Source organism: Hibiscus syriacus, unplaced genomic scaffold (assembly GCF_006381635.1).
Source record: "Hibiscus syriacus cultivar Baekdansim isolate YM2019G1 unplaced genomic scaffold, ASM638163v2 tig00110418_pilon, whole genome shotgun sequence".
NCBI classification, from domain to species: domain Eukaryota; kingdom Viridiplantae; phylum Streptophyta; class Magnoliopsida; order Malvales; family Malvaceae; genus Hibiscus; species Hibiscus syriacus.
In genome coordinates, this window is record NW_024062730.1 from 2,716,825 (window position 1) to 2,732,101 (window position 15,277).

General features: G+C 33.9%; 2 protein-coding genes across 2 annotated transcripts; both read left to right on the plus strand.

The window, feature by feature from the left end:
* The first annotated feature begins 10,239 nt into the window (after window positions 1-10,239).
* Window positions 10,240-11,314, plus strand: LOC120124456. Its single transcript, XM_039143122.1, has 2 exons — window positions 10,240-10,627; window positions 11,055-11,314. Exons 1-2 carry the CDS (start codon window positions 10,240-10,242, stop codon window positions 11,312-11,314), a joined length of 648 nt encoding a protein of 215 aa, XP_038999053.1.
* Window positions 11,315-12,291: 977 nt separating this feature from the next.
* LOC120124457 lies at window positions 12,292-13,744 on the plus strand. Its single transcript, XM_039143123.1, has 4 exons — window positions 12,292-12,491; window positions 12,648-12,976; window positions 13,124-13,227; window positions 13,613-13,744. The coding sequence occupies exons 1-4, from the start codon at window positions 12,292-12,294 to the stop codon at window positions 13,742-13,744; spliced, it is 765 nt and encodes a 254-aa protein (XP_038999054.1).
* Window positions 13,745-15,277: the final 1,533 nt, after the last annotated feature.

A 15,277-nucleotide genomic window follows, 5' to 3' on the forward strand; every position in this document is an offset into this window, starting at 1 on the left:
AATGAATCTGAAATTGAGGAGGTTATTAATGATTTGAATAAGGCCTTCTCGTTAAAGGATCTTGGTACTCTAAATTATTTTTTGGATATTGAGTTACATTACACTGAGCTGTTTTTAAGCCAAAAGAAATATATCGAGGATCTTTTGAAAAGGAGTGGGTTTGGAAAAGCTAGAAGTCTGCCCACACCTATGATATTTAGTTGCAAGTTGGGTGTTAATAATGGAAGTCCAATTTGATGAGTATTCTAAATTGACACTTTTTATTTGTTAATTTTATCATTTTATGAATTTATTAATGTTGATTTGGGTTATGTTATGCTTATTTTCATGCAATGCTCTACTTTCCAAAATTAGTAGAAAAAGGCGTTTTTCGTATTTTTTATTACCCGATCGCAGTTGAGGACATGGCACGATATGATCTGACATGACAATTTCTAGAAGATCTAATCATCATTGGTAAGATTCTGGAAGAAGTCTAGTAAGCACTATCCAAAGAGATCTTTTAGGAATTTAAGTTTAAGTTTGAATTCAAAAATATTTTGGGGATTTCTCTTTTTATGTTTAGGATAATTTATTTTTGAATTTTCATGTTTTCTTTAAGGTTTTAGAATACTATAAATACACCATTAGGGGTAAAGCTTGGAAAGTACTTCTTTCTCTTTGGTTTATAAAATTTTCTCATTTAAAAAAAAAAAATTATTTAGCCAAGAGCTAGCGCTGAATCAATTTCATGCGTGAGAATTGAACAATACTTAAATCCCTTCGAGATACATTACCGTTTTTCTGGTTTATTAGTTTGACAAACGGCCTTACTTACAATTTTTAAACGCATTCAAATAAAAAAGTCGACATTGGTCTGAACGTTGTTTAAATATACCGTTGGGAGGAATGATCGACCTATGGCAATTCGACTTCCTCTGAACACGCTTAACGGCGGTTCGCTAAGGGAAAATGAGATCGAAATCGATTCTCAATGAGACAACATCCGATTCAAGCCTTTCCAGTGTTTAATCTGATTTTTTAACGATAATAGTTGTGGGTGGTTAATCCACTTAAGAATCATCTTTTGAATATAAACTTGGGAAGATCGGTTACATGAGCGAATGACGAGTTACAATGGGCTGGGCCTTGTAGATTGTAACTGACATTAATCCCGGAGCAAAAATACATTTCAATGATCGACGGAATTGAAGCAAAGCTAGCTCGAGGTGAATTTTACCATTGTCATTTATCAATTTTATTTTCATCCTCTTTAGATTTACTACTTTTTCTTAATTTTATTTACATTAGTTTTTATTTTCTTTTATTACTTAATCTCAATCTTGCCTACCTTTTTTTAATTTCGACTTCTTGGACTAAAATTGACACACAATTGGATCAGGAATTCCAAATTCCTTGGGGATAGACCCTCTTTACTATAATGTTCTCAATTCATTTATTTTATTCTATTCTAAAGAGGTTTATTATTTTTGACGAGTAAAACCACAATTGTCACCATTGTTGATGCAACAAGTATAGATGTCTTGTCGGTGCGTTGCAATATATAGTGATCACTCGGCCTGAGATTGCCTTTGCCGTTAATCGAGTTTGTCAGTTTACGAAGGTTCCTCTTGATACTCATTTTCAGGCTGTCAAAAGAATTTTACCGTATTTACATAGTACATTAGAGTTCGGATTAAAGTTTACTAATGCTTCTCGGCTGTCTATAGTAGGTTTTGTTGATGCCAACTGAGGCTCTGATGTTGATGATAGACGATCTACAACTGCATATTGTGTGTATTTTGGTGATAATCCAGTTTCGGAGGGATCGAAGAAGCAACAAGTCGTTTCTCGGTCCACTGCTGAGGCCAATTACTGTAGTGTGGCTTGCGCAAAGACAGAAATTCTTTGGCTTGAGTCTCTACTTCGTGAGCAGCATGTTGTTCCTGATGGAAAGCCAATCTGTGGTGCAATAATTCAAGTGCGGTTGCTTTTTCGGCTAATCCGGTTATGCATTCCAAGTTTAAGTACGTCGAGTTGGACTTGTTTTTTGTTTGAGAAAAAGTTGCAGCAGGGAAATTACTGGTGAAAGAAATACCAGCATGTGAACAAGTGGCCGATATTTTGACAAAACCGTTGTCCGCACCGCAGTTTTGCGGCCTTCGTGACAAGTTGTCTGTGTTGCCCATGACCTCTTTTCAGATTCAGTCATCTAACAATTGATGTGTTTTTCAGGTCTGTAAGGTTCGTATAGCTGTGTTTGATGTGTGTTTTTTTTTCATGTTCGTATTGTAGGTTAATTGCTTCTGGGTCAAGAAGCTGGGCAAGAGGCTAAGAAAGGTAGGTGAATGTTATGAATATTCAAATGAGAGTGAAGATACTTCAAGGGCAAGAAGCTGGACAAAGTAAAGTGAATGTTATGAATATTAGAATGTAGTTTAGTTGCTTCCTTTCCAACGAGTGCAGGTTAAGTTTCCGTCTTGTAAACTGCACCGTTAATTAAGTGGTTGTGGATGGGTTGAGTTAGTTAGGAGAGGTTGTTAGAATACTAGCTTCAACTGATTCATACCACTTTGTATAAATACCACCTGGTCTCTTTAGAAATATTACAGGTTTTTCATCAATAAAATTTGTGAGAGTGCCGCCTCTCTTTCTTATTCTTCTCTCTCAAGCTTTCGTATCTGTTTAACAAAAATATGGTGAATTCATAACATAAAACAATCTCAATCCTTCATTTTTGCTTTTATACCCTAAACGAAAATCTGCGAGAGAAATCGATACAAAGAAGACCAACAATGGCTGACTTTAACAAACCCATTGCTTTGATTTTCATGGTGGCTTTGGTTGCAAATCTTGCTTCAATGGCCGACGGTGGTGATGATAAGGAGATTCTCATGGTGGTCGGCTTATTATCGTAACAAAATGATTTCGGATGTCTTCACTGTTTATCGATTCGAGAACCTCTTCTCCAAGAGGAATTCCGTCGGATTTTGGATTACCGGTCTTTCATTTTGGCTGCCGCGGGACAACCGGTGGTAAGCTTACGTAAATGAAGTAGCTGCTTTATTGTGAGTTCATTCCTTTCTCTTGTCTTTCTATTTGTATAGGTTCTTATTTATTTCGAAAGTGACTGCATATTTAACAAGACCCGCCATCGTACAATCTTATAATTGGTTCAGAAAGTCTTCTGTTGGAGTAATTTGTTTTAGATTTTAAGCTATGCGTTCTGAGTCAAGTCAGTTAAGTTCAGATCTCTGTTCCTTGTTTGATAAATTGCTTGGATGGAGCAAAAGGTTCAAATAAATTGTTAAATCTTTTGTCATCCTATATTTGATTTTGTATAGTATATGATTTTTATATTTACTTAGAAACTAATAAGGTTTAGGAATTATATAGGCACTACTATCTTAGATTGAAGTAACTTTCTTTAAATGGAGGGGCTATTTCTTATAGATGAGTTTGTAAATTTACCTTTTGTGGGGAGTTATCAGCCAAGTTTGCCATTATAGTTGATAATAAGCAAGTTTCAGTGGAAATTCTTAACTCTCATAATAATGTTTATTATTTTATTTTTGTTATTTTTCAACATAAAATGTATGTAAAACTAGATTCTTAGTGTCACCTAATCATCAGGGTTTGTAATTTCAATGTTGTCTTCTAATTCATAATCACACAATTAAAATTAACGCATACACAAATAAATAAACCGTAAAAATAGAAAATAGAAGAAAAAACAGATAGAGGAAGAAAATCTAGAAAAAATCAATAAGAGAGAAAAAAAATCTTAGGTATAGTCAACGGCGGATCTAAAAATTAAAAAATGGGGGTCAAAAATTTTATTTCCTTATTCTAAAAATTTTGGGTATGCAAATTTTCTTGTTTTTTTCTATTTTCATTAACAAATTAAACCAGATTTAATATTTTTCTTGAAATAATGGGTGTGCAATCGTTTCTATAGGGAGCCACATACATCTGCCCCTGAGTATAGTGATGACAATTAGACCTAAATTGATGGCTTATCGTTTTTTAAATCATATTTGGGTCATGTCAGATTTTAGAATGATAAGGTTGTATATCACCATGCTCGAGTTTAAAGTGAAAAATTCTTAACTTAAGATAATAATATAATTTTCTTTTATATATTTAGAGATAATTGTTATAATATCCCTTAAGACCTTTACTGTCGTTGCTTATAGTATATGTGAATTAAATTGTTTTAATTTAAATTTATTCATTCTTGATTAATAAGCTTTATTATCAAATTAGTAAATTATTAAGGCTTTAAAAACGAAAAATATCATCTTCTCTACTTTGCTCACAAAAATCAAAACCCTAAGAGAATCCCTCACGTTTGACCGTCGCCGCTTGTCTGAAGTCTCATCGAATTCCTCTTTTTTTCAGCGAACCATTCCCTCCTCAAAACCTGTGGTTTTGTGCCCTACAAACTCCCAACTCCGAATTCGCATAAACTTTTCGGTTTCCAATGATAAGATAACAAGAGTGTAAAAATATACAACAAAAATAGCAAAATTAAATAAAAAATAAAAGTAAAAATAATATATCTTATCTATTCATTAAGTCAGGTTCTTTAAGCAAATGGTTATTCTAAATCTTATTTTGTTGATACCTAAAACTTCTTTATGATCAATCATCTCATTCAATCAACATAATTTAGAAATTTTAACTGAGGTTTACTAAACAAATTTGAACATGAATAATTTATATCTCACATATCATTCATTAATAGTTTTTTTTTTAAATCTTTATGTTTGCTTAAGAATACTAAAACAAAATTATTCGCTTGATAAATGTTAAAAAAAATCAAATTTATTATGATTATATATATTTATATAATATATGTTATTATTTTTAATTAGCATAAAAGTCCTTCAAAAATCCTATGTACATATTTGAAATAGCAGCAGTCAACTTCGAGGGATCATACCAAGAACCAGCTTTCTGGAGGTAGAATATGCGATTTTATAAACACTACTACATGCATCTGTGCATTTCAATAGTTTGAAACTACTGCCCAATTTCAGTAGAGGCGATGTATATATAGGTGACTATCTAGTTATATTATATGTAGACATGCTTTCTTTATATATATTAATAAGACTTCTTGATTCTTGTACGATTGCTGTTTATGGAAATTGGATGGTGAAGAGGCGAGACTTGCTCTTCCCACAAGATAGGTACGAAATAGTCATAAATTCGCTTCTAACATAAAATCATGTGTCCATCTCTAAGTAGAGCATTTCTCTTCCCTGGAGCAGATTCAATATTAATTTGTAACTGTAATCAGTATTATTGTCTCAAAAACAGAATAGTGTGGTCACGTATTAACAATGACTGTGTGCCTGGAAAACCTTTTCCATTTATATGAAATGAAGATAATTAGGCTTTCCATGAATCAGCAGTTGGAGACTTGTCAAAGACAATCGATTCAATCAGCTTCCCACTAGTTCTTGTCGAAGACCATTGAAGCCAAATCATCCCAAGTTTTGACCACGAAATCAACATGCCGGACAGAGTTCTCTGTTACAATCTTTATGCAAGATTGTATGATGCCCTTCGGCTGCTGCTAATGCCGGCAGCAGACTAAACACACTCTACATTCTATCTCTGCAGATTCTAGTTTGTTATCTGGAACCCATACACTGATACTAAATTGTGTCGACCCTAGTTCTGATAACTTCAACCGTTGGTCCATAACTGTGGTCGATTTTAATTCCAGAGCACAGCCTCCTAAATAGGGATGGACGTAAGATTTTATTTTAGAGAATAAATATATAAAATTTTAGGGAGACGAAAACAGATTATTAATAGAAAATACACAGACAAAATTTAAATATAGGAGAATTTTAAAATACCAAGGGGTGGCTTCTCCCACTCGTCCTTCCTCGCTCCTCAATCGAACACTGAAAGTGTGTAAAAGGCCGTGGGAAATGGCATACCATGTCCTGGTGAACATTCGACGGTTCGAATGGTAGAGCCGAGAAATTTGACTTAGATTCCTAGCTATCGAAGTAGATTTAAGAGGAACAAAAACAGATTCAAGCTCAAGGGGTCCTAGTCCTACTCGTATATTTCAATTTTGTTCGATTATATATGAATTCTTTGCTGTTCATTCCTTTTAATCTCCAGTTTCTTTGAATTTTGTCCAACATGTTATTTATTATTACTCCCACTAATACATGTCTTTGTCTGTTCTTTTATTTAAAAAAATAAATCAATGTTGTTTTGTTATGACAATTAAAAGAGTAATATCTAAAGTAATTAGATTATGGTATTTTAATTATCCGTAATAGAAGAAATCATTCGCAAAATTGAATCCAAAAATCCAAAAATAAAACACTAATCTTTAAAGGTATAGCAATAAAATATGTTTTTTTAATAAAAAAATAAAATAAATTTTTAAAAATGATATTGTTTCGAATATTAATAACAAAATATGCATGAAATGTTTTTTTAAAAAAATACACAACAAATTAATGATTGAATCTTAGCACCTGCAACTTTATCTCTTACTTTCAAATTATGATATTCTTTGTATAAAATTATATGATGCCAACTGACCTTAACATGAGATGAGAGTGCTTTCCAAAGGAAAATGACCCAGTAACTATAGTTAGGCAAAGTCAATGAAAATGAGAAATCAAGAGCAAGAGCTTTAAGATTTGAAACCAAAAAAAAGAAAAAGGCAAAGTCTATGTTCTAGGTGATTGAAAACAGCCAGCTGCCTAACAAATTTCAACCAAGCTTTATTTCAATGTAGTAAGGGACACCATCAGAGCAATAGCAAGCAAGCATGCTTAGCCACACATAATTTGCCCCATACAATCATTTTCAGACCTCGAAACAGTATCCAATATTCGAAAGATTTTAGACAATAATGCAATCAAGATGAAATTTTACGGGGTCAAATAAAATGACGGAAAATCTAATTGTTAAGTTATTAATTTAAAACTATCAACATAATGTTTATTTAAACCTTAGGTTTTTCTCTTCTCGTGGCTTACTCTTTTTTCTTTTTTTTCATCTTTGCTTGGCTGACGGTCGACAACTAAACACCAACTTTAATGATGGTGATTGTTATCAACCGTCTACATTTCTTTTTTTTTCTTTACTTTTTTATATCACATTTTTAATTCTCTTTTATTTTTTTAGTTTTTTAATAACTCTGTCTGTATGATACGTTTTTCGGTTTTCTTTATCAGTCATTTGATCGTTCTTTTCGTTTATCTTATTCTCATGGTTGAATTTGACGTCTTCTTAATTGATTAAGATGATGCTTATTTGTTGTCCTATTGATCATTCCTCTTTTGGACCCCGTATTGGATTTAGATACGTTATTGCGTTCGTGGATAGTTTTTTTTTTTATATCGCTCGATTCTGATGTGTGATTTGTTAGTGTTATTTTACTAGTTTGATCCCTTTTGTAATTCATTTTTTGATGAAATTAGATCTATTCATTTCTAGCTTTTTTAGTTGAGTTTTTTACATTTTCCTTGCATGATCATTGTATGATCTCAAGTGGCTAGTTTATTGTGTCAATTGTTACAGTAAAATATCCTAATTACATGTTTAGTTTACGGTTATAGTTATAAATTTTCATTGTAATTCTATATCTTTTCTCACTTTTAATAAAACTAATGGGTTATATTAAAAACACTTATTAATTAAAAATTAGGAGATTAGGGTGGTGATTATTGGGAAGCACATAACATGTCACAAAGGTAATTAAGTGCCTTCATGATCGGTTCTCTTTGAAGGACTTGGGTGTACTTCAATACAAATTAAAGAGGGTAATTGGACAGATAAAGATTTATTACAAGTAGCAAATTGTTTATTAGAAATAGTCATTGTGATGTATTGGGACAATTCAAATGTTTGAATTATCCAATTAAAGTCTATTGTGCATTCAATTTTACTTCGAGGGAGCGTTTGGTTCACAGAATGTAAAATTATCTTTGAGAATAACATTACTGGAATGTAACATTACTATGGGAATGTTTTATTATGGTGTTGGTTTGTTTAGCTTGAATGTGAAATTACAGTGTTTGGTTGGAGGAATATAAGATTACTTAATTGTATATTTTACCAAATTATCTTTGTGACATGTTTTTTAAAAGTTAAACTTTAATATTAAATTATAAATATTTGAATGAAAATTCATAAAAATATTTTAATCGTTATATTATCTAACTTATGAAAAAAAATATTTAATATATAATCAATGTATTACACTTATACTTTTAAATAATTTTCATAAGCATCATATTTATTTATATAAACCCTAAATCTCAACTCAGGGCCTAAATCTATAAATTTATATATAGTTAAAAGGGACAAATTATTTATGTAGCCATTCACTTATTATTTTGTTTTTGTTTTGGCTATCAAAATATTTTTTTTCTTCAAAATCATATTTAATGTTACATTTTGTTTATTTTTTTGTTGTTCATCATTAAAAAAAAAATTTATTGCATTTTAAATTATTTTTTAATTTTCACTTAATTATTCTTTAATTTATTTTTTAATACTTGTTATTAGGGGCCTAATTTCTATATTCGCCCCAGGCTACTAAAATATCAGCATGGGCATGGTTGTTACATCCAAGAAGGGTTCATTAATGACCGCCATAGCTGTTAATGGGGTTAGGTTGAAGAAGAAGAAGAGTCGATCAAAATGGGCCAATTGTGGCGATCAATAATCCAACTCGTGTTTCACCCGACCGAGGGTCGATTAGATCTGGTGTTTCCTATCCTTTAGACCCGCTCGATCCGCTTTCTACGAGAGTTACCCTATGTTTCTGTAAATTATTTAAATAAAGGTTAATATTATTCATATTAGGATTCCAATATGGATTTTTAAATTCGTAGGATCTAGCGTTGCCATTGATCGTGATCGAAAGACTCAGTAGTAAGCTTCCCTATTAGACTACTCAGACTGATACAGGTGTGTTTCATGTTGGTGTTACATTACTGTTTTCAACTATTTGTCTGAATTGTTTTATATTTCTGATAATACTAAATATTTTTAAGACACAATACTTAATTTTTTAAACACAATTTATCTGATATTTGATTTACTGTATATTTCTGATATGATCTCTAGATTATCGTATTTTCATATCTGATTTTTGAAAATAGAATATTTTCATGTTTTAATGGATTAAACTATCGTTTTCATTCGACTATATACATGTTATTTCTTTCATTGGGGGTTTTATTGGATGAAGTATCTCAGGCCTAGTCTATGACTTGTAAGACCTTATCGCTTTCTGCAGGCTCCTCTGCTTTGTGCACAGGGTAAGCCCTAACTGGGTGTACATGTTGGTGTATGGTTCTGGGGAACCTACACATTCTGGTGATCAGACGGAGGTAGTGTTCATGTTTTTAAAGCATGTTTGATAAACCGATTTTATTGAAATGATATATATGTATGTTTTTATACACCATAAGGAGCACATTGAGCTTTTAAGTTCATTCCATAAATTTTAACCTTTTCAGATAATAGCAGACTTGGCACTAGGAGGATCGACTACTCCTACTTTTGTACTACTGTATATCTCTATATGTCTTTGTTATACTTTGGTGACATGTGTTTTGCTACCGTCTTGATATATTTGTATTACCGATATTTTGTTCCGTAAATGTTTTATATGGTTTTCTAATATATGTATATATATGTTTATCGTATGAATCCTTATTATGGATAAATTTCATATTATAATGTTATATGGATTTTAACGTTGTTTTAAATATAAAAAGAATTTTTGAATGCGATATGTGATAGCCTAGATTTGGGTATAACGTCCAGGTCGGGTCTAGGGTGTTACACTTGGTGGTACCAGAACTTTCGGTTTTAAACACTCGGACTTTGGATAAGTTATAAACTCATGATTTTTACAAAAATTTTGATATTTTCAAAAAAACGTGTTACCTTATTTTATGAGTTTTAAATATATTCAAAATCTCTAATGCTAGTCTGACTTATGTTCAAAATATTTATGTAGAGCCTTATAGATTTATTCGATGAGAGCTGCTATAATCCTTTGTAAATGTCTGCGGTCAAGATTTTGAAGTCTTTGGTAGCTTATGGAGTAGTTCTGTCTATGAGGGTCTTAATATCCCGGTTGTGAATATTAAGAGTTTGGGGACAGTTCATAGTCTCGTATATTAGTACATAGAGTTAGATCGTATTTATAAAGGGTGTTCTACAGAGATCCATGGGAAACTCTTTTTGGTCGACCTGATGGAGTTACCATTGGAGGAGTTTGACTTGATTTTTAGCATGGATTGGTTGAACAAGCATCGAGTTAATCTCAATTGTGAAACTAAAAGAGTTGTTCTGAAGACTCAGGATAACCGAAAGATTATGATGATCGGGGAACGTCGTGGATTCTTGACAAATGTTGTGTCTGCTTTGGTAGCTGATAGGATGATCATGAAGGGTTCCGAGGCGTTTCTTGCTTATATTCTGGATACTATGAGTTCCTTATCTGACATTGAAGGCATCCGGACTGTTAAAGATTTTCCTGATGTTTTTCCTGAAGAGTTGCATGGATCACCTCCGGATAGAGAAGTTGAGTTTGAGATTGAATTCTATTATGGTTCCGCCCCGATTTCGATGGCTCTTTACCGTATGGACCTAAAGGAGCTTAAGAAACTGAAAGTCCAACTCCAGGAGTTATTGGATAGAGGATTTATTCGACCTAGTATTTCATCGTGGGGAGCTCCAATTCTCTTTGTCAAGAAGAAAGATGGGACATTGAGACTCTGTATTGATTATAGAAAGCTGAAAGCTCATGGTTAAAAACAAATATCCTCTGCCCAGGATCGAAGATTTGTTTGACCAATTTCGAGGGGCTTTTGTGTTTTCAAAGATAGACTTGAGGCCTGGTTATTACCAACTCAAGGTGAAAGATTTTGATGTCCCAAAGACTGCTTTACGTACTCGGTATGGGCATTACGAGTATGTAGTGAATTCATTCGGGTTAACTAATGCCCCTACTGCTTTTATGGATCTGATGAATCGGATGTTTCGACCTTACTTGGAATAATTTGTAGTTGTGTTCATCGATGAAATACTGGTGTATTCTCAAACTGAAGCAGAGCATGATGAGTACTTGAGGATCGTTTTACAAACTCTGAGGGAAAACAAGTTGTACGTCAAGTTAAACAAGTGTGAGTTTTGGCTCAGTGAAGTGAATTTTCTTGGACATATCATTTCTGCTGAGGGTATCCGGGTGGATCCGAGTAAAATGGAGGTTATTCTGAACTGGAAGCAACCCAAGAACATCTCAGAGATACTAGTTTCTTGGGCTTAACTGGTTACTACCGTTGTTTCGTTTAAGGGTTCTCAATTACTGCAACTCTTCTAACGAAACTGTTAAGAAAAGATGTTCCATTTATCTGGTCTGAGGACCAACAAGCTAGCTTTGAGAAACTCAAGCCCAGTGTTGATTCAGCTCAGGGAAGGATTTTTTCTGTCTACAATGATGCTTCTCACTCTGGATCAGGATGTGTTTTGATGCAAGATGGTAAGGTTGTCTTTTATGCATCACGTCATTTAAAGCCGTATGAGCATAACTATCCTACTCATGATATGGAGTTAGCTACTATGGTCTTTGCTTTAGAGATCTGGAGATATTATATCTACGGAGAAAAGTGTTATATCTATACCGATCATAAGAGTTTGAAGTATCTTTTTACTTAGAAAGAGTTGAATTTGAGACAGTGTCACTGGTTGGAGCTTCTAAAAGACTATGATTGTGAGATAGAGTATCATTCAGGGAAGGCTAATGTGGTGGTTGATGCCTTGAGCCATAAGATGATATCCGATCTGAGAGCCTTGTTTGCCAGTTTGAGTTTGTTTGATGATGATATCCTGTTAGCAGAGTTACAAATTAAACCCACTTTTTTCGAAGAGATTAAGGCTAAACAACTCCTAGATAGCTCTTTACTTCCCATGATTGGGCAGGTTGAGCAGAGAATAAGTTCATAGTATACTTTTGATCAGAATGGTATTTTGTGCTTTCGTGGCCGTTATTGCGTTCCTAAAAATGATGAGTTAAAATGAGCTATTCTTCATGAGGCTCATGGTAGTCTTTATGTCATGCATCCTGGTGGGGACAAAATGTACAAGAATCTCAAGGAGCGATACTTTTGGAGTGGCATAAAGAATGATATTTCAGATTTTGTGGCGAGGTGTCTGACTTGTCAATAGGTTAAGGCAAATCACCAATATCCATCGGGACTGTTGCAGTCTATTAAGATTCATTAGTGGAAGTGGGAGCGTATTACAATGAACGTCGTTGCCAGTCTTCCTTTGACTCATTCCAAAAAGGATTTTGTTTGGATGATTGTTGATCGACTCACCAAGTCAACTCACTTTATCCCTGTTTGGGTTAATTATTCTTTGGACAAGTTGGCTAGATTGTACATTTTTGAGATCGTTAGACATCATGATGTTTCATTGTCCATCATCTTTGACCAAGATCCGAGGTTTACTTCTAGGTTCTAGAAGGCTTTGCACAAGGCTCTGGGTACTCATTTGAATTTCAGTATAGCTTTTCATCCACAGACCGATGGTCAATCTGAGCGAGTGATCCAGGTGTTGGAGGATATGTTATGGGGTTGTGTGATTGACTTCCGTGGTAGTTGGGAAGATTTCTTGCCTTTAGCCGAGTTCGCTTACAATAAGAGTTACCAGGCTAGTATTCACATAGAACCGTATGAGGCTCTATATGGACGTCATTGTCGTACTATTATCTGTTGGACCGAATTTCATGATAGGAAGATTTTGGGTCTAGAGTTAGTTCAAGAGACTAAGGATATTGTCAGATTGATCTGTGATCGTCTAAGAGAGACATTCGATAGGCAGAAGTCATATGCAGATCAGCGACAAAATGATATCGAGTTTAAGGTTAGAGATCAGGTTTTTCTGAAAGTGTCTTCATGGAAGAAAGTGTTGAGATTTGGACGTAAGGGTAAATTCAGCCCAAGATTTATTGGGTCATATCGTATTTTGAATAAAGTTAGACCTTTTTCTTATCAGCTTGAGTTGTCTTCCCAACTCAGTCGCATTCATGATATTTTTCATGTATCTATGTTGAGGCGATATCGTCCAAATCCAGGTCACATCATTCAGATTGAGGAGGTAGAGTTGAGATCTGATTTATCTTATGAGGAGGATCTCGTTCAGATTTTAGATCGGATGAGAGAGTTCTTCAGAATAGGCGTATTCCAATGCCCAAAGTTCAATGGAGTAACTGTGGCTCCTCAGAAGCTACTTGGGAGACAATGGAGTCAATGGAAGCTCAATTTTCGCATCTGTTTAGATCAGGTAAATTTCAATGATGAAATTTCTTTTAAGGGGGAGAGTTGTCACACCCCAAAATAGGACCTAAAATTCTCTTAAAAAAATTCAAGGACTAAATTGAAATTTTTGATTTAATACGGGGACCAAAGTGAAATTTTGATTAAATTTGAATCCAAATTCAAAAAACAACTAAAGCTGGAGGACCTATAGTGTATTTTTACCATTTTTAGGGTTTACATAACCTCAAATCTAGAAAATTTTCAATTTTATTTTATTTTATCTCTTCAATATTTTCCTCTTTTAGAAAGAAAACTTTGATCTCCGTTTCGTCGTTGATCGTTATCCCGTTTTCGACACCTCCTGCACCATCGTGTTCTTTGCGTCGTCCCAATTCCACCGGTGTGTCATTCTTGGCTCCGTTATCACCGGCGTGTGAGGGGATGAGGAAGATAAAGTTTTTAACGTTTCAAAATCGAGGTCTCCACCGTTCACCATTGTGAATCGAGGTTGGTAAGTGTCTCAAAACCCTTAAAATAGTTATAGGAATTTTTAAAAGAATTTTTCCGACCTTGTACGATGCCCTACACTCCGCCACCTGCGCGTGGGGAAGTCCCATCGCCTGATGGTTTCGAGATTCTGTCCGAACATGACCCGTCTGCCTGTACCTGACCCGCTGACCTGTGTCCAACCCGACCCAGTCTAAACATTGACTTTGACCCAAAATGTCAAAATTTTTGAAAAGTCATATTTTATTTTTTTCGACACTATGAGTCCGATTTCGAAATCTGTTTTGCCAAATTCTGACCCGAAAGCCCCGAATTGAGCCCGTTAATCCAAAAATGCTTAATGTTTTTAGCATTTGTTTCTTAATTTTTTAGGATTTGATTATTGAATTGACTCTAGAATATATTTTTATGAAGATACTCGTGTTTCATCCGACTGAGGGTCAATTAGATCTGGTGTTTCCCATCCGTCAGACTTGCTCGATATGCGTTCTACGAGAGTTACCTGTAGGTTTAAATTATTTAAATAAATGTTAATATTATTCATATTAGGATTCCGATATGGATTTTCCAATTCGTAGGATCTAGCACTGCCACTAATCGTGATCGACAAACTCAGTAGTAGGCTTCCATATCAGACTACTCAGACTGATACAAGTGTGTTTCCTGTTGGTTTTACATTACTGTTTTCAACTATCTGTCTGAACTGTTTTAGGTTTCTGATAATACTAAATATTTTTTAAGATACAATACTTGATTTTTTGAACATAATTTATCTGATATCTGATTTACTGTATATTTCTGATATGATCTTTGGATTACTGTATTTTCGTATCTGATTTCTGAAAATGGAATATTTTCATGTTTTAATGGATTAAACTACTATTTTCATTCGACTACATACATGTTATTTTTGTCATTGGGGATTTTATTGGGGGAAGTATCTCAGGCCTAGTCTATGACTTGTAAGACCTTACCACTTTCCACAGGCTCCTCTGTTTTGTGCAGAGGATAAGATATTACCGCAGGTTCCTCTGCTTTGTGCACAGGGTAAGCCCTTACTGGGTGTATGTGTAGGTGTATGGTTCTGGGGAACCTACACATTCTGGTGATCGGACGGGAGTAGTGTTCATATTTTTAAAACATGTTTGATAAACTGATTTTACTGAAATATTTTATTTGTATGTTTTTATACACCGTAAGGAGCACACTGAGCTTTTTAGCTCATTCTGTAAATTTTAACCTTTTCATATAATAGCAGACTTGACATCAGGAGGATTGACTACTCTTACTTTTGTATTATTGTATATCTCTATATGCCTTTGTTATACTTTGGTGACACGTGTTTTGCTACTGTCTTGATATATCTGTATTACCAGTATTTTGTTTCGTAAATGTTTTATACAGTTTTCTGATATATGTATATATATGTTTATCGTATGAATCCTTATTATAGAGAAATTTCA

Coding starts and splice junctions, on each gene's coding strand:
- LOC120124456 (XM_039143122.1), top strand. CDS start 10,240: ATGGAGTTACCATTGGAGGAGTTTGACTTGATTTTTAGCATGGATTGG. Junction 10,628..11,054: donor GATTTCGATGGCTCTTTACC/GTATGGACCTAA, acceptor AATAATTTGTAG/TTGTGTTCATCGATGAAATA.
- LOC120124457 (XM_039143123.1), top strand. CDS start 12,292: ATGAACGTCGTTGCCAGTCTTCCTTTGACTCATTCCAAAAAGGATTTT. Junction 12,492..12,647: donor ATCTTTGACCAAGATCCGAG/GTTTACTTCTAG, acceptor CTTCCGTGGTAG/TTGGGAAGATTTCTTGCCTT. Junction 13,228..13,612: donor GAGAGTTCTTCAGAATAGGC/GTATTCCAATGC, acceptor TTCCTCTTTTAG/AAAGAAAACTTTGATCTCCG.